Here is a 20,792-nt window from a genome sequence, read left to right as displayed (position 1 = left end):
AGGAGAAATGAAATTGCTGAAAGGGAGGAAGAGAGGCGTGCACGGGTAGGGGAGGATTGCCATAAGCTTATATTGGGAATGAGTGTGGCTTGTTCTAAGGTCAGTGAAGGTCCAGCTGGCTGGAGGGAGGGTCTGCAAGAGTGATACAGGTGCACAGCTGCATGAACTTATGGGGAGCCTGGAGTGCCAGCCAGGCCAAGGAATCTAAATTTTGTCCCGCAGAAAATGGGAAGTCACTGAAAGATTGTGTGTCAAGGAAAAATGTGATGAAGCTGCTACTCTCAGAAGACTGGTGTATAGCAGCAGGATGCAGAGGTAACAGGCTGTTTTCAGAAACCAGACATGAGGTGATCCACACTTGACTAGGATGGTGTCATTAGGAAAGGACAGACAGAGGAATATGCAGGCTTGGCACTCACTAGGTTGCACTGAATTGAATGAACACTTATGGAATCTATGTTGGAGAAGGAAGAGTCAAAGGTGACCCTAGGGTTTCAAGCATGGGTGACTGGAAGAATAATCGTGCCCCTGAAAGAAACTGAATGCAGAAAAGGGAAGCCAGAGGGAAAAGTAAAATAGTCATTTCTTGGAAACACTCATCCAAATGGAGGTGTCATGGGACTACAGATACTCATACGGGAGGCAGGCAGGCCCAGGGCTCTAATAAGAGGCTAGAATGGAAAGCAGATTTAAGAGTCAGGGTTCAACTCCACCGCCCCGGGAGGGGAGAGTCAGAGAGATGGCCTGGGAAAGAGGGGCAAACACCAAGGCCTGGGAAATCCCCCAGATGAGGGGGCAAGAGGATTCAAAAAATGTGGAAAGGGAGGAACCTTCCTCAAGGTGGGCTGCTCTAATGCCATCCCGGCAACAGCCACTGGACTCCACACTAGTTGAAAACAAAGGTCCAAGGGACACTGGTGGTCTTAGCCTTAAACTTTTCCTCAGTAGGTTGGGTTTGGGGCCAATAAACAAGCTAGCCTAGGACTTGGGAATGAGAGCCTGTCCTTCCTTGGCACTCACTCTAGGTCTCCTGTTGGGTGGCAGCAGTGAGGTGTTTACGTTGGGAGGCTTAAGGGACAGAAGCTAATGAAAATAGGTGCCATTGAAGTAGGTACTCACCATATGCCACACTACATACTTCACATGTATTCTAATCTTCACAACTGTTTGGGGTATAGTTTCTACCGACAATTGAAGATGAAGAAACTGAGATTTCAGAGACACTACGTGTTTAACTTGTCCAGATCACACAGCCAGTATGTGGCCGAGCTGGATTTGAACCTGGCGAGTCAGGCTGTGAAGCCCCTAACCCTGACCATTATGCTTGATTGTCTCATGTGCAGCTCTCTCAGGCCCTGAGTTTGCTGTGATGTCAAGGCCATTGGGCCAGGAGTGAGGATACCTCGGGATCTCAGTATCTGTAACATAAGGGGTTTAAAGAGAGATTCACCAAGGCATCTGCTGGTGTTCATAGGAACTTAGGCCCTTGATATGGCAAGCAGGCCAAGGAAGACATCCCTGTCTCTTCCTGGGTAGAAAACAGGTTGCAAGGGGTTTGCCAGGAGGAAATGGCTAGTGAAGAGAGAGAAACCGCTGGCTGGAGGGAGACCTTTCCCATAGCTCTAAAGGGAAGGTGTGCAGAGAAGACCTTGGCTCCGTCCACCTGGCACCTTCTTTGTTCATTCCACATCAGTTGCCTCTGAGAAATGAAATCTGGAGGCCCTGGACACCCCCAGTCTCCTCCAGGGGTAAACAGGAGGGTGAGGCATCACTACCCTTGTTCCCCGTACAGAATCCTGTCCCGGGTACCTGAAAGAGGGAAGAACTCCTCCCGCAGAGAGTTTTACTTTTGAAAAGCAAGAAGGACATTAACCTGCAATACAGAATGATAGAGCAAAAAGACTTGAACAGGGCTAGGAACAGTGTTTTAGCCCCTGGCTGAGATGTTGCTTTTTTCACAAGTCACAGGTTTTGTTCTGACTTCATGGGATCTCTAGTCCATAATCTCCTGTAACCATCAACTCCTTTGTATCTGTCTTTCCTTCACTAATACAACCTAGATTGTATGGTCAATCATTTCAACCACTCTTTGTCCAAAATCCTCAACTCCCAGCCCTACTGTCCTTCCATCAAACCCACCTGGCAAAACCCTAACCCAACTGACCAGTCCTTCTCTTACCAAATGCACCAGGACTGCTGGATTCCGCTAGTGAAAACCACCTAACCATTCAAATTGGCACTGGTATAAATTCATGGCCTCTGTGCTCATTCCAATTAAACACAGCAGATTAAACACATATGTTTACCACTCCTCCTTCCTGTAACCCCACTGAAGTTACTTACATCAGTGGAATTTTAATTCCAGAAGGGTAAGGCAAATGAAAGGAGAGGAGAGGCAAGAGATGTCAATAATGGTAGAAGATGAAAAGCAGATAAAAAGTAACTGGATAAGCAAATGACAGAAAGTGAAAACCAGTATGTATGCAGAGGGCTATGCCAATGGGAAACTGTCTGGTTCTGGTGGGCGCGGGTAGCCCAAAGAGGCTCAGGAATTAAAAACACTAGCTATCTTGGAAGGCAGGAGGAACAGCTAAAAAATATGGAAAATTTGCAAAAGGAACATTTAAATCCTCACTCTTCTCCCCTTACCCATTCAGCCAGGTGACTCCCCTCCCAATACTTCCAAAGAAGCATGAGGTTTGTTTTCTAGAGAAACTGAAACAGGGAGGCCTGGATTTAGGGACACCAGACATAGCAGGAGGTGAGGACGAGGCATTGCACTAAAATTGGAAGAATTAGGAAAAAGTTACGAATTGAATCAACTCCTTTCTCCCAATCAGCATTCAGAACCAGCAGCCAAAGGTAAACCCCCCAGAGCCAGATTGAAGGATTCCTCTCTAGAGAAACTGACCTCAATAGCCCCAGAGAATAAACCTACTGAAGCTCTTATTTCAGTCTTTGGTCAGTCACCTAGTCAGTGTTGACCACACTCCAATACTGCCAATCCATGCACATGGGCCCTTCAATATGCCTAGTGCCTTGCTCTTAAATATAAGCAGACAGACAGCCAAAGGTTATCACGCATTTAAGGAGAACACCTAACATGAACTACAGAGGTAAAAACAGACAAACTGAAAAAAGGCATTTGGTGGAAGAAGAGAGATGCAGGGAGCAAAAGAAAGCCTTAAAACTTCAAGAAGACATTGCATCCATGGGGGGAGAAAAGAAAAAAAAAAAAGATTGCTCTCCAAAAGGAATACTCAGAGAACAAGAAGAAGCTCTAGTATTTTAAAAACATGACAATTGAAATGAAAAAAATTAGAAATAACATGGGTGGATAGCTCAGTTGGTTGGAGCGTCACCCCAGTACACCAAGGTTGCAGATTCAAACTCTAGTCAGGGTACATACAAGCATCAACTAATGAATGTATAAATAAGTGGAACAACAAATAAATGCTTCTCTTTATTTCTCTCTCTTTAAAAAATCAACAGATAAAATTTTAAAAAAGAAAATGAACCCAAGAAAATCATATAGAAAGATAAAAATATAGAAATGGATAATAATAATTTTAGAAGATCAATCCAAAAGGCTCAATAGTCAACAAATAAAAGTTCCAGAAAGAGAAAGGAAAAAATATCAAAGAAAGCTTTAGAGAGGGATAGATTAAAAGTATTAGCTGAACCTACTCTGAATCTTTGTCATTAAGTATTGCTTGAGTTATTGAAAAAATAAACAAATAAATAAAAAATAAATAAAAGCATCCACTGAATGACCAACACAAAGACAAAAGTAGGTTCATAGTTGTTGCTATGGAAAATAATACAATAAATAGCCCTGGCTGGCGTAGCTCAGTGGATTGAGCGCGGGCTGGGAACCAAAGTGTCCCAGGTTCGAGTCCCAGCCAGGGTACATTCCTGGGTTGCAGGCCATAACCCCCAGCAACCCCACATTGATCTCTCTCTCTTTCTCTCTCTTTCTCTCTCCCACTCCCTCCCTTCCTTCCCTAAAAATAAATAAATAAAATATTTAAAAAAAATATTAAAAAAAAAGAAAATAATACAATAAATAAATAACACAAGAATAAATTCAGTGTTTCAAGTACTTAAAACTGTAAACCTACTTTTACCTCACATTGTATTGTTTCAAAACAATAGAGAATCCAAAGACTTCTGGAGATTAAACAAAACAAACAAACAAACTCAAACCAGACCATAGACAAAGGAGAGAGAATCAGGCCACACCAAACTTCTGTCACAGGAGAGAGGTAGCCATCTTCAGAGGAAAAAACCAGCAGTGATTATGCTCAATTTAACACTGCCTGACAACATTACTGTTTTTCTATTGTCAGCTCTATCTCTAATTCTCTGTAGTAATTATTTTAAAAATCGCCCACACCCGCCAGTGACTCAGTTGTTTGGAGTGCCATCCGCTACATGAAAAGGTTTCCGGTTCAATCCTGGGGGTCAGGGCACATACCTAGGGTTGCAGGTTTGATCCTGGGTAGGGGCACATCAAGGAGGCAACTGATCAATCGATGTTTCTCTTTTTCTCTCTCCCTTCCTCTCTCTAAAATCAATTAAAAAAATTTCCCCAGATGAGGACTGAAAAATAAGATAAAATAAAATGAAAATATAAAATAAAAAAATAAAAATTTTATACACTTCTCAAATTACTGACCTATCAACTTTGTTTCCCCCTCATTTCAAATTTCTTAGAGAAAATAAAAGCCATCAAGACTCTCTCAAGTTTTTGTTTCCTGAGTTCTGGACCCCTTCAGTATCTATTCAGTGTCTAGTATTTTCCAAGCACTTTGGTGGCTACTGGAGGCACAAATGAGAGCAAAAGACTACAGCCCTGCCCTCATGAAGTTCACAGCCTTAAGTACAGGTCACAGACTGGAAGATGGTGAGCCAACTCCCACCCTCAAACAAGGTTTTGCATGGCTCACACAGTATATTTTATTTTTTTAATTTTATTTATTCATTTTTTAGAGAGAGGAGAGAGGGAGAGAAATATCAATGTGTGGTTGCCTCTCATACTCCCCCTACTGGGCACCTGGCCCGCAACCCAGGCATGTGCCCTGCCCTGGGATCTGGTGACCCTTTGGTTCACAGCTGGCACTCAGTCTACTGAGCTACACCAGCCAGGGCTCACACAGTATATTTTAAGATATTTAAAAAATAGTTGTCACTTTTAGAGATAGTTCCAGCTTCTGGTATAAAAAGTCAGAAGACGCCCTGGCTGGTGTAGCTCAGTGGATTGAGCGCGGGCTGCGAACCAAAGTGTCGCAGGTTCGATTCCCAGTTAGGGTACATGCCTGGGTTGCAGGCCATGACCCCCAGCAACCGCACATTGATGTTTCTCTCCCTCTCTCTCTCTCTCCCTCTCTCTCTCTCTCTCTCTCCCTCCCTTCCCTCTCTAAAAATAAATAAAATCTTTAAAAAAAAAAAAAGTCAGAAGACCTAGAAACACTGGACCTAAATTAATAAATAGCAACGATCACTTGTTTTTTTTTAAGATTTCATTTATTTTTAGAGAGAAGGGAAGGGAGGTAGAAAGAGAGGGAGAGATCAGTGTAGGAGAGAAATGTCCATCAGTTGCCTCTGTATGTGCCCTGACCAGGGACTGAACTGCAACCCAGGAATGTGCTCCGAGCAGGAATTGAACCGGTGATCTTTTGGTTTACAGGATGACATCTAAGCAATTGAGCCACACTGGTCAGGGCAGCAATGATCACTTGTAATTGGCATTGCCCCTTTATTATTATTACAGTTTTGCATTCATTATATTTTCAATTTTTTTAAGTTTTTAGTATATTTAATTGATTATGCTATTACAGTTGTCCCATTTTTCTCTCCCCTTTATCTCCCTCCATCATTTTCCCCCTTAGTTCACGTCCGTGAGATGTACATATAACTTCTTCGGCTTCTCCATTTCCTATACTATTCTTATCCTCCCCCTGTCTATTTTGTACCTACCAATTATGTTTCTTATTCCCTGTATCTTTTCCCCCATTCTTTCCCCTCCCCCACCCCTCCCTGTTGATAACCCTCCAGGTGATCACCATTTCTCTGATTCTGTTCCTGTTCTATTTTTTAAATTTTATTTATTTATTTTTAGAGAGAGAAGGGAGGGAGAAAAACACCAATGTGTGGTTGCCTCTTGCACACCCCCAATCAGGTACCTGGCCTACAACCCAAGCATGTGCCCTGACAGGCATCGAACCAGCAACCTTTTGGTTCACAGGCCAGCACCCAGTTCACTGAGCCATACCAGCCAGGGTTAACATTACTTATATAACTAAAGTTTGTTTTTGTTTTTTTTTAATTCACACCCAAGAACATATTTGTTGTTTTAGAGAGAAGGTGGATGAGGGGAGAGACAGACAGACACAGAGACAGAGGAACATCGATGTGAGAAACATCAATTGGCTGCCTCTTGTATGAACCTGGACCAGAGATCAACCAGCAACCTAGATATGTGCCCTAACTGGGACTTAAACCCTCAACCTTTTGATGTGTGGGATGACACTCCAACCAACTGAGCTACTTGGCCAAGGTTCAACGTTATTTTTAAGCAACCAAAAAAGATTAGGGAGGAATTAAGGGGCAACAAGAATTCCAAAACACACAAAATGCAAGGGTCAAGGAATGACCCTAGTACATCATGTGTTTTCCCAATTCCCAATCAACTATCATCAAAATGGTCTGAGTAACAAAGGTAGCAATATACTGCTCATTTCTATCACACAGCCTAGCTGGCTCTCAGAAAAAGGACTGGGTTCAGTTAGTCCAGCAAACATTGGCTGAGTATCTGCTTCTGTTTCCTGTCACTACCCAGGGTGCTGTGTCGCCCCGGTGCACTACTTCAGCTAACAGACCAGAAGGGAGGCTGGCAGGTAAAATAAAGACGTGTTCACAATAGAGTTCACAACAATAGAATGAAGGAAAGGCAAGGCTGGTGAACTCAGCTCAAATGACCCAGGGTAGCCTTCAAAGAGAAAACATTCAGCCTCTCCTTAAAGCTATAGAGAGTGGGTGCAGGAAAACACAAATTGGTATTCATTACAGTACTATTTGAATAAATGATGGGGTGGGCCAGAGGGAAGAGTATACCAAGGAAGTCAGGGAAGATCTCACAGGAGGGGGCCTGCCTGGGACAAAGGGACTAGGGAAGTAGCTTCTTAAAGTACTTTCAAACCAGGCTTATTGTTAGAAAGTGAAAACACAGATTCTGTGCTATCTACTGACTCAACATCCATCTTAATAGAGGTACCTCTTCTCCTTGAGGTCACTGGTTCCTCCCCTTCTAGACTGTAAATCCCTGGGAAGTAGAACTAGTTTTTTATCATTCTTATAAGCACTCAAAAAAATGTTAGTTTTCATCTTCGCCACTCTCCACTCCCTTCCCCCAAGGTCTTGCACAAAAGCACTCAATAAACATTTGGTGAATCAACCAACTTTTTATTTTAAACTCACTTAGCCTGTTGTGATGGATTGAGTAAGGATTTCTTTTTTTTTTAGTTTAGTTTAGTTTTTAGAGAGAGAGGAAAGGAGGGAGAAAGAGAAGGAGAGAAACATCGATGTGAGAAACTCCGGATGGGTTGCCTCTCGTGTGTCCTGACCCCAGCCGGGACCAAACTTGCAAACCAGTCAAGCGCCCTGACCAGGAATCAGACCTACCACCTTTCGCTTTAAGAGACAACACCCAACCAACTGAGCCACACCAGTCAGGGCTCAACCAACTTTTTTTTCTTTTAATTTTATTTTAATTGTTGTTCAAGTAGTTTTCTGACTTTTACCCCCATCTCAACCCATCCTCCTCAACCAACCATTTTCAAGTACAGAAAAATAATACTGCATTCCCCTTATATTTGATTTGCCTAAACCAAAAATCTGTATTACTGATAACTTAAAGGATTTGCAAAGGGTTTTTCTTTCTTCTCAAAGCCTTCTCATCTATGATGTCATTATTTTCTCACAGTAGTGCTAGAAATCAGCTTGAAAGGCATTTATTTATTCATCCTTATTTTCTTTTTTTTTTTTTAAGATTTTATTCATTTTTAGGGAGAGGAGAAGAGAGGAAGAGAGGGACAGAAACGTCAATGGTCAATGTGTGGTTGCCTCTCCCACACCCCCAACTGGGGACCTGGCTTGCAACTCAGGCATGTGCCCTGACTGGAAACCAAAAGGGCGACCTTTTGGTTAGTAGGCGGCACTCAATCCCCTTAGCCACACCAGCCAGGGCTATTTATCCCTATTTTCAAGATGACGGCTCCTTGGGCCAGAAAGAGAGAATTAATTTGTCCAAGGTTACAACGGTAATATGGGAGCAAGCCTATATCGCTGCTTTCTGACCTCTAGGATAGTACCTCTGCCACTACATTATTGGTCCCTTTCAAGTATGGCATTTCTCACTACCTTTTACCATACACAAAAAATGAACTGCAGCTGAGACAAAGATGTAAACTAAAAATATACAACTAGAAGAATACCAGAAGGAAGTACAGGGATATTTTTATAATCTTGAGGTAGCATGTCACTAAAACCCAAAAGCCACTGTCAGATTTGACTAGGTAAAACTTTTTAAATTCTGTGTAAATAAAGACACCATTAAATTGGTTAAAAATAACAGACGACTTTATTTTCCCACACTCGTTATTCTACCCACTCAATGTATTTCAATTGGTTTTTCCTCTCCTTGTAATTCTTTCCATGTAAATTTAAAAATAAGTTTAAGTTCCATGAAAAGTTCTGTTTTAAGTAGAATTTAACTTAACATACAGCAAAAACAGGTCTCTATGATATCAAGTCTTCCTCCTAATGGATATGGTTAAAACTCATTTAACCAGACCCTTTTGACTTTCTCTAAAATAGTCTAATTTTAAAAAACACTATATAACTTGCAGTTTCCTGTTAAGTTTATTTCTAGAAACGTAATATGGTTTACTCTGCTTGATATTATTTTATGACATTCTTATGCTGGTTGTTACCATTACATTTTATTATATAATTTGTTTGTTAAATCTTGCCTCTGGTCATGCTACTGAACTTACTAGTTTTACTATTTTGTCAATCAATTCTCTTTGTAGATGAATATATCATATGAGTATAATGAGATTTTTTGGGGGGTGGCCAGAAGCTCTAGTAGAACATTAGTTTAGATGGTAAACATTTTTGTCCTGTTCCTATATAGGAAAGTTTCAAATATTTTCTCGTAAAGCATAACTTTTGCTCTGAAAAAAAAGATGAAAGATAAATAAAAATCCAAGAGAAAGTATTTTAAAAGCATATGACAAAAAGTTAATATAACATAGAGAATACTCCTACTGGTCAATAAGAAATAGACAAATGACCTACTTTTTTCCTTTAAGGAGCAGAAGATGAACAGGCAGTTTACAAAAACAACGAAAATGGTAAAAAAACAAGAGATGTTTAATTTCGCTATTAATGACATGCAAATTAGAACAATAAAATTACTATTTTTCACCTATCCAATTAACAGCTGTATAAAGAATTCATAGCATCCAGTATTGAGAAGTTTGTAGGAAGTGGGAACATTCATACATAGTTCTGAGTGAATGCATAGTTACAAACTCTTAAAATTTAACTGCACAGAATCTATTAAAATTTACAATGCACATATCCTATCTACAAATCTATCTAATGCAAAAGAATAACTATATAAGGATGTTCATTATGGCATGGTTTATAAAAAAAACTGGAACCTAAATCTTCATCAGAATGAGTCTAGACAAATTAAAGTACAAACATAAGCTAGAATACTATGCCAACAACTTCTAAAATGTGAACTTAGATGTCTAAAATACACAGTGTAGCAGACTGTAGGGACTCAAAAAATATGTCCTAAACGAAAACAATTTTTTTGGTGTGAACATAGAAAAAGCCTGGAGGTATATAAAGCAAACTGATAAAATTACTGCCTTCATGCACATTGGATAGTAGAGGGGGAAACAACCATTTTTTGGCTTTTATTCCTCTGTTGTGTGTGAATTTGTTCAAACAAATCAGCTAATTAAAAAAATTAAAGGCTTATTTCTGATTGTTTCTATGCATTCTCAATTTTATGAGGATCCTAAGAGCTCAAGGAGTCGCTGTCAGTGGTTCAAATAATAGAATGCTCAGGGAAACGAAGCCTCTGTGCAAAAAATGGCTAGGAATTATCTTCTTTCATAAAGAAAGATCTTCTTTCTTTTGCTATCTCCATTAATTTTCCTAAACTCACCACCTGACAGCATCTAACCACAGAAGCTGGGACTCAAATGGAATGGACATTTCCTTCCATCAAATGCACTTTGCATAGTCCACCTTAAGCACTCCCTAACAGCTAAAATTGAAGAAAGGCTCGTTTCCTTTTTCCTAATGCAGCCAGGACCTCGGCCCTCCAGCATCGCGGTCTCCAAAGAGACTAGTCTCCTGCTGCGAGGAGTCCTAAGGGTTTTTTCCAAGCGAAGCCGTCAGACGCTGGAGGGTCTGGAATAAAAGCGGAATTGGTATAAGATAACCAGACTGGCCTCGGGGTGGGCGGATCACCACCGGGACGCCCATTTTCAAAGAGAAGTTGAGTGTACACGACAGAAGTGTGCAAAGAAAGTTAACTCCTCTCCCAGTTGACAGGGCGGCCCCAGAATCTGCACATCTGGGCCTGATTGTCAAGTTCAAGTAACAAACGGCCGAGGTACGTGAAAAGGCCGGGTACAAACTATTCTGGCTGTATTTGGGGGTCCAAGTTCAGAAACGACAGAGAGAAAGTTCTCGAGGAAGGTAGATAGAGTGATAGTGCCTTTTCGAGAAGTCTTTACCAAATCTCTCAAGGAGCACCTTGCTCAGGACCTTCGTAGGGTCTTCCTTCCTGCCCTCAGTTAAAATGGCCGCCAGAGCTCGGCCACATCACGGCGCACGCGCCACACCGCCGGCCCTCCCTCTTTCCGTCTTTCCTCGTGAAAGCACCGTCCACTCAGTGACTGCAACTCACTCCCTGCGTCCTCGGCCTCGCCCCCTTTCTGGCTGCCCCGGCCAGTTGAGCCCGGAAGTGAATATAACAGATCGACGGAGAGGACGAGGGGGAGGGGGAAGTGCTTCCGGGGAAGCAGGCCCAGGGTTGGTGTTTGTAAACTTGTCTCGGTCCCGGCGGGGGCAGCGGTGGCTACGGTGTTGGCACAGTGTGCTGGGATCTGAAGGAGGCATCGCACGGCGGGTGAGACAGCTGGAGGCCGCGCCTGGCAGGTAGGAACGCGCCCCAGGGAGCGCAGAGTCGTCCAGGCAGACGGCAGCGCTTCAGCAGCTCGCAGGCCGTGGGGCGCCGCGCGGGGAGGGGGAGGGGAAGGAAGGAGGGGCGCGTAGCGAAGGGAGGGGGCTCCGTGGGGAGGGGAAGGGTCGGCGCGCGCACCGCCCCCCGCCTGCGCGCGGGCAGCGTTACTGATCTGGGGGCGGGGGCGCGGGGGGAGCTTGCTTGGAGGGGACGCGGGCGCGAGCACGCACCTTGCACGGCCCTCGGCGCTCTCCGTGTCTCCTCTCCTCTAGCGGCTCAGCGACTGGCTGGCTGGAGGGAGGGAGCGAGCGAGGGAGGGAGCCAGGGAGGGAACGCACTGCGCCGGGCTTCGCGTGCCTGCCTTCCACCTCCGCAGTGAGTTTCTGCACCTTCGGGCAGACTCGGAAAAGGCACACGTGTGGTCCGGCCCGATGCACACTGCTAGTCTGGTTTCTTCCTGCTGTCCAAGCGCCCAACGATAGCCCCTGAGTTTTTCTCCATCCCAGCTCTGGCCGCCTTAATAGAATACGAGCTTTGCGTTAGGCCTGCTCGGAGCTTTTGTACGAGTAGGCCAAACTCGAAGCTCGTCTTCTCCTAAGGGCCTCAGGTCCCTTCTTCCATTCCTAAAATGGCAAATCCAAGCATTTGTCTTGTTGCAGTTCCTCCAGAAGAGACCCCAGTTACTTTTGCTGTTGTTGACTTTTCCCTCCCCCTTGCCCAAGAAACCAGTTTCTTCTTCTCGACCTAGAAAGATAATTCTGCTTGACTAATGTCCTCTTTCTGAGTTTCACATAGAAGGCCTGGCCAAAAAAAAAAAAAAATTTCAGCTCACTACAGATTGTATGTATGGTTTGAGGATATTGTAGCTAACAGCCCCATCTCCCTTTCTGGTTTCAGGTTTCTGAAACAAGATTGTGAACTTCGTGGAGAGAATTCAGTTGGAAAACCAAGGCCGGCACACTCTTCAGACAATAGGCAGGAGCCAGGCAGAGTCCAGGAATTCTTGGATCATCTATCTTCCATTTGGAGGACACTAAGTTTTATTTGAAGACAAAGGCAGTTCAATATGGCAGCAGGACTGAAGGGACATGAAGGAGTTGTTACAGTGATTTGGTGACAGTTCTTCAAACAAAAGTGACTTAAGGAAAAGTGGATCAAGAAACCCCTGAACTTTTGGGTTGAATTAAGTGAGAAATCAGCATGGCTCAGGTAAAAAGCTCTAGAGTCCTCCTTCAAGATCACTGGGAAGTGTGTTCACAGGTTCAGTCTTGAATGCTGCCTTAGTCACCACCGTATTGACCAACCCAGTGAGCCAAGCTCTGTATTAAGCACCAGGGGGAGATCTAGAGGAAGGAAAGGAGACAGGCCACAGCCCCTGCCTTCAGGGAGCTTCCAGTCAAATGAAGGAGGTAGGCTATACTGCATCACAGGCACTGATGGGACATTTGCAAAGCAGCAGTTACTCAATTTACACTTGGTACATTAAGTGCTAAGGGACATGACAGAGTGAACAGTCTTGTGAATGCTTCATTTGTTTGTTTTTTCTTCAACAGGAATTTATTGAGCTGTCGTTATGTGCAAAGCATTGTATTGGGGATCCAAAAATGAATAAGATTATACGGCCCCAGCACGGTTCTAGGCTAGGTGTGTTTGGGTTGGGGGAAGATGGAGAGACAGTGTTATTTATCTTTATGTGCATACCACCTTGCATAGTGGCTGACTAGTAGTAGAGACTCAGTGAATCTATTGATTGAAGGAATGTGCAATAATTGAGATGTGTATACTGTAGAAGAGAGAATGATACCTCTGAATGGAAAAAGATAAATCTTGAAAGATGCAAAGGATTTTACTAGATAAATAATCAGAACAGGGTGTTCAGACAAGGAGAATTTCAGCAGAAGCTCAGAGGTATAGGAGAATGTGATAAGGTTGGGAGTATTGTAGATAGTTTGCTAGTTAAGGAGGAAAGGATTTGAATGGGGGTTGGTTAGGAGAATTGGGTGGATAGTGATGGAAAAATTGGGGTGAGGGGGTTGTTTACTTGGGAATTAAGGAGTGCAAGCCAAGGGCCTTTTATGCATTAATAAAGGGTTAGACTTTATTCCATCGGGAGTGGGAATTCTGAAGAATGTTATCTAGCAGAGTGGCATCAGATCTGTTTATGTAGGAGGTAATGGCCATTGTGGGGATACAGGGTGGATTGCATAGACAGGATGACCTGATAGGTTATTGTCACATTATTTTCATTGTCTGGGTAGGAAAGCTATGTGCAGGGATCTCAGCTTTCTTCCAGGGACCCTTCCCTATCAGTCTCACCAGGATGGTAGCCTGATTACAGTGTAATTGGCTTTCTTCCAGCTGCATGCATAGCTTCCTCCTTTCCCTAATCACTAGCTTTGTACTGGGCATTGCTGAGCATTTTACATCCTAGTTTAATTCTTAACCCTGTGGAGATAGATACTATGGGAACATTTGGCATTTAAGGAAATTTAGGCTTAAAGAGGTAGAGGAATTTGCCCAAGATTATATAATGAAAACAGTAAAGCAAGTTTTTTTTTTTGTTTTTTTATTTTCTTTTTGCCTCCAGGCCATTTAGTCCAAAGTCCTTGAAGGTGAAAGAAGGGGTTCCGGGATATACTGATCATCTAAAATGAATTTTTTTATAAATTACTTGTGGAAGTTTGCTAACAACTATTTCTTTAAAGTTTCTTTTGTTAAAAAAAAGGTATATTCTCTAGTGCTGGCTAAATAGTCAATTTGAAGACTGTAACAATGGAAGGAGGAAATATTCTTAAACATTTCTTGCTCATGTAATTTTTATCTGTATGTAGAGCAGGGAATGTGAAAAAATATGGGTGTGCAGACATGTAAATGGCCTGGTGGTTTGTCAAGAGAAATTGTATCTTCAACTTCAAAATCCTTACATGTGGTTTAATTTTTATATGTTATAATTGACAACACTTAGGGAATTTAAAGTCTGAAGAGAGAAATGACCTAGTTTTACTGATAAATATATTTGTGGGACTTGACAATATATATTTGGCACCAGAGGCATCTGTGAAGCTTGGTGCCATTGAGAGAGGAAGGAGGAAGTTCCTCTAGAAATCTCCCATTTCAGTGGGTCAGCAGGACAGACCCTCATGCCTACTCATAAGGCCTAGAGCTGCTTTAAAATAATACTTAGACACACTGTACCTAGTGCAGTGCTAACGATAGAAGTGTCAATAATACTTGATTATTATGTCTGAATGATGGATGACAAAATAACTAGTTCCTGGTGAGATGAGTTAGGGAGGACTCTTGAAGGAAGCAGGGTTTTGCAGTGAGAGGCATTCCCCAGAGAGGAGCAGTTTGTAGTTAGAAATAAAGGAAAAATGCCCCTCAGGTCCCTGTTTTTGCCCTGCCAGGTGACCTGACACCTCATCTCCTTTCAACTTAGGCAAGTCTCCTGGCTTGTGAAGGCCTAGCAGGTGTGAGTTTGGTTCCCACTGCAGCCAGCAAGAAGATGATGCTGAGCCAGATTGCCAGCAAGCAGGCCGAGAATGGAGAGCGGGCAGGTAGCCCTGATGTGCTGAGGTGCTCAAGTCAGGTACAGCGCTTGAGTCCATTGTGGCCCCTGGGGGTCGGGTGGCCCGAGCTCTCTGCCAGGAGATGCCACGCTTTGATTCTTCAGTGCTTCTCTTTAGGGAAGTGGGGTAAGGGAATCCAGCTGGGGAGTGAATGAATATGGGTATTTTAGAGAGCTAAGGAAGGTCTCTTCTGTACCTCCAACTAGAGTACTTGGAGAAGAAATGGATGAGTACTTTCTCTAAACCTTTGGGCACGTGATTTACTCTCATTAACAAGTTGCTTAAAAGCAGCATTTGGTCTTCTCTCTCGTTTTCTGAGATGGACTACAAGTTTAGATTTGATTTGTATTTGAAGGGCCACCGAAAAGACAGCGATAAATCCCGGAACCGCAAAGATGAAGATAGCTTGGCTGAAGCCTCTCATTCAAAAAAGACTGTTAAAAAGGCAGGTAATGGGGTTATCTGCAAACACGTAGTTGGTCATGGGGTAATCCTCCTCTTTCTTCCTCCTGTGGCTCAACTTGGAGCCCTCCCTAGATGTTTTGGTCCCTCACAGCCAGTGAGTGTGTCACCCTGATTTCATCCAGAGACCACTTTGGTAACTGACCTCCATCCTCTGCAGAACATCCTTGGTAAGGGAAGGAAGGTTAGGGGAGCATGAGATCCTGTGGCAAAGGGACAGGCAGACCACCCCTCAGGTCCCTTTGAAAGTGTTGAGTCTGACAAGGCAGACAGCTTACCCACCCCCCTTTCTTTCTCAGAGGGTTTCTGAACTCTAAGAGGTGTGGGAGATGATAGCCTCAGAGGGGTTATCTTGTCCAGCAGATGGAAATAGACCCTGAGTAGAATTGGGGGCTAGGGAAGGGCAAGAAGAGGGCAGAGAGGCAGCCTCATGACATGCCTGATTGTTGCCCCCAGGTGGTGGTAGTGGAACAAAATGGTTCTTTTCAAGTAAAGATTCCCAAAAATTTTGTTTGTGAGCACTGCTTTGGAGCCTTTAGGAGCAGTTACCACCTCAAGAGGCACATCCTTATTCATACTGGTAAGTCTCTTATACTCAAGGAGGGGAGAATAGTCTGTAGTTTGGGGAGAATGTAGTTCTTTTTGGGCTTACTTTAAATGGCACTAGAAATAAAGGAAGAAGGTAAATGAGTGAGATAGATAGATTGTGTGGCGCTGTATCTAGTGTCATTGAGACCAACAGCTTTGTGGACCCTTCCCCATTAGGTGTCTGCACATTGCTAAAAATGAAACTGTCTGGGGAAATACCTAAAATGAGGTTTTGCCATGTATACCTCCTGTTACTAACTTTACTCTCCACCTGGTCCAGGTGAGAAGCCATTTGAGTGTGATGTATGTGATATGCGCTTCATCCAGAAGTACCACCTGGAGCGTCACAAGCGTGTGCACAGTGGGGAAAAGCCCTACCAGTGTGAACGGTGTCATCAGGTAAGCTCACATGTCATCCACCTACCCCCCAACAGAAACTTTTTCCTTCCCAAAGAACCAGGGCCAGCCCCCACCCTCAGCCTGATGGAGTGTCACCTAGTGTTCCTGGCCATGATCAAGTTAGTACCTCAGGGTGAGGTGTATTTCCCTGGCCTTACGCAGCTGATCATGGCGAGGGGCCATTGGAATAATTGGAATAATCACAATAATAACAACAGCATTTCTTTTTTTTTAAGATGTTATTTATTTATTTTTGAAGAGAAGGGGAGAGAGGTAGAGAGAGGAAGAGAAACATTGGTCTGCAACTCAGACATGCACCCTGACCAGGAATTGAACCTGCGACCTTTGGGTTTGCAGGCTAGCACTCAATCCACTGAGCCACAGCAGCCAGGGCAATAATAGCATTTCTTAAGGTCTTACTCTATGCCAGGCCCTGTGAGAACCTGCTTCACATAGCTTATTCTTACACTGACTCAATAAAGTAGTTGTGTTGTCCTCATTTCACATGTGGAAGAATTGAAATTGAAAGAGGTTAAGCTTCCTGAGGATACACAGATTAAGGGCAGAGCCTATATTCAGTCAAATTTCAGGGCCGGTGCACTTTGGATGAAGAAATGTATTCTGTGCACTGGGGGATCAGTATCTGATCTGATAAGAATGTAAGAACCAGGACCAAAGCAAAGAATAAGATTCAAGAAATGATAACAATACCTCCTGGATACTTGACTAGTCTCAAGCTTTGCTCCATGCTCTTCTGTTGAATCTTCAAAGCAATAGAATGAAAGTTCCATGAGGCAGAGGTTTCATCCCTCTGGTTCTCCACTCTGTCTGCAGCCCGGAGAACTGTATCTGTCTTAAGATAGATACTCAAAAACTTGATGAACAAAGGAGCCACACTCTGAGTAGGTACTTTTAGCCCCACTTTACAGATGAATTTACAGATTCAAAACTGTTGGGTAACTAGCCCAAAGTCACACAACTACGTGGTGATAGAACCAGGATGCAGACTTCAGATCTTGTTCTTAACCACTGTGCGCTCATGCCATCTCTGTAGGTTCTGAGGCAATGTAGGATTGGTCGTGGGCCCTCTGTTTGAGGAAGACAGATCTAGCCGACAGGTAGCTGAGTTTCTCCTCTCAGGCACTTAACCCTCTCTTTTTTCTCAGTGTTTTTCTCGGACAGATCGATTACTCAGACACAAACGGATGTGCCAAGGGTGCCAGTCCAAGACTTCCGACGGGCAATTTTCTCTATAAGCACAAGGGGTCCTGGGTGGTGGGAGTGATCAGAAGAACCTACCGAAGAACACAACCCCCCTCTGGTCTGATGGTCCCACCACCACCCCGTGTGTACCTGTCCCCTTCTGGAGAAGTGGACCCAGGAGACCAGAAGAGTGCACCAGGGGACGGCAGCCCCAGAGCCTCAGCTCTGTAAATAATCTGAGACTATGAGTATCTCGGGGAAGTTCCTACAGCATTCCTGGGTAGGAAAGCTAGTCCCTAGACCCTTGGCTGAGATCATAGGTGGGGGATTCAAGGTACAGGACCAAGACTGAAGTGTGGCTCCCACAACCTTGGACTCCAGCTGGCAGCTAAAATGGAAGAGATTGGGAGAGAGGGATTTGTTTATTTGTTTGTCCTGTTGTTTTTATTTATCCAAAAGCAATCTCAGCAGGTGCACTGTGGATACAGGTCATCTGGAGCATAGAGCCACGGTCACAGGGACTATGGGTGGTCCAGCCCTCCACCAGAGTTGAGTTTTTAGTTTCATTTGATCCTCAGTGTCCCACAGCCCTGCTCCTCACCTCCTGTTTGAAGGAGAACAGGATCAGGGTGGCAGCTGAGCTTACTTTGGCCTCCTTATACACTGTAGGGACAAAAGGAAGACCAGTAGGAGGAGCAGACGAGGGCTGGATCCAAGAAGAGTGGACAGGTACCTGTTATTTCCTCTGGGGAAGAGTAAGAATTGTGCCCGTGGGTGTTGTAATGGCCCATGCCACACAGGTACCTAATGGGGTCAGCCTAAGTGCCTTTTGGAGGAAACTTGGGTGAGGGTGGCTGATGAAACCCTTTCCTTCTCTCTTTGGGCAGTTAACCTTGGAAATAGTTTGTGGCTACCTCGCTGCCATTGATTCCTAAGCCAGACAGAGGGGAGTCATGGATCTCAAAGTAGGTTCTTCCTCCTTGTACCCTCTTAGGAACCACCCAAGACTACTCCTAAGTTGAGTAACGACTGTTCAGGAAACAGGAGTTTGGTGTCCCCTGACCTGACTGTCGAGCAGTGGGAGCTGTTCACTCTGTCCAAGTCCTATCACTGTATTTAGGTAGAGGAAATGAGGTTCTGGCCTTTGGTCCCAAAGAACAAGATCTTGGCTTCCTTTTTGATGGCCTTTCTTACCCATTGAAGAATTAGGGGGGGAGGTGCTACAGAGAAAGGTCTGAGGAAAAAACCTAATGTGGGTTTTATTCTTAACCATGTTTTTTGCTCCTCTTTGCTCTAACACCACTAGCCTGCTCACCCTCAAAAAAGTGATCGGGGGTGTGTGTGTGTGTGGTATGTGAGTTTCATGTTTGTATGCTTGGAGATGGCATTTTATTGAGCCAAACCCTTCTGTGGCCCTCTGTGCAGGGTAGGACAAGCATAAAGCAGCCTTCCCTGCCCCCAACCCACAGGGTGCTTGTGGTTCCAGCAGGAGCCGAGGAACTCAGTTTAGGGAACCTAGAGGGCTTTGTTTTGGAGGGTTGTTTGTTTTGTTTTGTTTTGTTTTTTTAAGGTTGATTTCAACAGACTGGTGGTTAGGGTGTTTCTAACCCAAGCCAGGGGTTTGTGAACATGAATTTTCTAAAATGAAATAAAAAACCCTTTTCCTGATAAGGAGAGGATCCTTATGGAAGAAGGTTCTAGGGTTTGTGGCCTGTGTTCTGCGGCCTGCCCTGAGCTGTGGGGTGGGGAGTAATCATGGAGACTTGATGAACCTGACCAAGCTGTCAGTGGGGATCTGAGATGGCAACCTCTAGGAAATGTGATTTCTTTTCCCAGAAAATGTAGGGAACAGTAGCAACAAACTCCTTGCTGTTACCTGTTCTGGAAGAAACAGCAGGGAGGGATGGGGCCCAGTCCTCCATACCTCTGAGGTGTAAGGATTTCAGGGAAAGAAAAGAGGCATGGAACCCTTGAGGTTTTCCTTAACAGCATCTGAAGCCCTTTGGGGGAAACTGGAGAACGTGTTTGCCGCCCTCTGCTCTTCTAGCTTTAGGCTGGCACTTCCATTGGTTGTGTCCAGGACCTAGACCTCAGTCCTTGGATCTGCCCTGTGGTCCTTGTAAGCAGGGCGCCTTTCTGCATGTGAGCCAGCCCCCTTCCTGTGAGAATGCTCTTCAGGCTGGAATTTGTCTGTCATTCACCTCTAGGAATATATTCTGGGGAGGATACATTTAGAAAACTTCCTCCCAAGAGTGCTTTTGAAAATGGGAGGCCTTGCTCCCTGCCACTTGCAGCTAATTCGTGGGTTGGGGTGGGTGGGTGTGGAGAGAATCATGTTGAGTGAATGTGTATTTAGGTCAAAATGTGCTTTGGCCCCCAGCAGGCCTCAGCTTCCTGCCTGAGAGGGTGGGGGAGAGGACACCACCCCTGCCGAGGATTGGGTGTGGGGAAGACTCAGGAGCAGGTGGTTCAGTTGTCCAGGTGCTGATGTTCTGGGGCCATGGATGTGTAAGGAGAGAGGAGCAAAGAGGTGAAAGGAGTGATTTAGCATCCAGAGGGTCCAGGAGCCCCACTTATACCCCAGGGAAGCCACAGACAAAGACCGCTGTGAAGGCTCCTGGGCCCGATACCCCACCCTTCATTTTTTGGGACAGGGTCTAGCACTGGAAAGATGCCTCAGGTGTGTTTGGAGTGAAGGGAAAGGGAGATAGGGCAGGTTCTCAGAGACCAGGACATGGAATTTGGGGACCTGGGAAAGAGTAGCACCAGTTCCTGGATGAGCTGCTGTACCAGGCCCTACCAGCCCTGCCCTTCCCAGCACCCCAAGTCTTTTCTGTCCACCCCCAACAGCCTCTTTTCATCATTAGCTACTGATTGTGCCCCATGGCTTGACATTGGAGGGTTAAAGGAGGCGCAGAGTCTCGCCACAACTTTTAACTCTCTGCCTAGATGCTCTTTGCCTCTGCTGTAGCTCTGGGGCTTTTATCTTAACAATCCCTCCTACTCTTTCTCTCCACCCTCTTTTTTTTTTTTAATACACTTATTTTGCTATGGGGGGGATATCAAATGAACAAGATCACTTTTAAATGGTAGTTTTTATAAGATGTTATAAACTTGTATCTTTTTACCATTAAAGTGCAGTGTATGTTCCTTCGTGATATATTTAGAATATTTAAATAAAAAGAAAATGGGGCTTTTCTACGTACTATCTTATCTTTGAGAAGAACATTCTTTGGCAAAGCTTTCTCTCTGGGGCCAATGAAGCCTTCCTTTTTTCCCCCCAAATAAAACCGTTCGTC

At 44.3% G+C, this 20,792-nt stretch overlaps 2 protein-coding genes across 8 annotated transcripts in view; one reads left to right on the top strand and one right to left on the bottom strand.

Annotated features, from left to right (window-relative positions):
• Positions 1-11,563, bottom strand: part of CSAD (cysteine sulfinic acid decarboxylase) — a 22,510-nt gene extending 10,947 nt beyond the window's left edge. Inside the window, exon 1 of one of the 4 annotated variants that reach the window (XM_045829025.1) lies at positions 11,503-11,563. The gene's annotated coding sequence lies outside the window, so the exon portion shown is untranslated. Of the gene's footprint in view, positions 1-4,477; positions 4,499-10,823; positions 10,969-11,502 lie in introns of those variants that run through there. The other 3 variants (XM_045829023.1, XM_045829026.1, XM_045829027.1) reach the window with 3 other exon arrangements.
• On the top strand, positions 11,092-20,706 carry ZNF740 (zinc finger protein 740). Of its 4 annotated transcripts, XR_006784595.1 has the most exons (8): positions 11,092-11,247; positions 12,170-12,481; positions 14,712-14,861; positions 15,197-15,286; positions 15,760-15,883; positions 16,172-16,290; positions 17,457-18,222; positions 18,381-20,706. XR_006784595.1 is itself a non-coding variant. In XM_045829029.1 (7 exons), exons 2-7 carry the CDS (start codon positions 12,473-12,475, stop codon positions 17,544-17,546), a joined length of 582 nt encoding a protein of 193 aa, XP_045684985.1. In that variant the 5' UTR covers positions 11,092-11,247; positions 12,170-12,472; the 3' UTR covers positions 17,547-20,706. The 4 variants fall into 4 exon arrangements, 3 of the variants coding, with proteins under 3 accessions (XP_045684985.1, XP_045684988.1, XP_045684986.1); XM_045829029.1 differs by having other exon boundaries at positions 17,457-20,706; XM_045829032.1 differs by having other exon boundaries at positions 14,680-14,861; positions 17,457-20,706.
• The last annotated feature ends 86 nt before the right edge of the window (positions 20,707-20,792 follow it).

This window comes from Phyllostomus hastatus, unplaced genomic scaffold (genome assembly GCF_019186645.2).
Source record: "Phyllostomus hastatus isolate PE091 unplaced genomic scaffold, TTU_PhHast_1.1 phas_scaffold_93, whole genome shotgun sequence".
Lineage (NCBI taxonomy): Eukaryota > Metazoa > Chordata > Mammalia > Chiroptera > Phyllostomidae > Phyllostomus > Phyllostomus hastatus.
This window is presented reverse-complemented; position numbering and strand designations above follow the sequence as displayed.

Coding starts and splice junctions, on each gene's coding strand:
- ZNF740 (XM_045829029.1), top strand. Junction 15,884..16,171: donor GCACATCCTTATTCATACTG/GTAAGTCTCTTA, acceptor CACCTGGTCCAG/GTGAGAAGCCATTTGAGTGT. Junction 16,291..17,456: donor AGTGTGAACGGTGTCATCAG/GTAAGCTCACAT, acceptor CTTTTTTCTCAG/TGTTTTTCTCGGACAGATCG.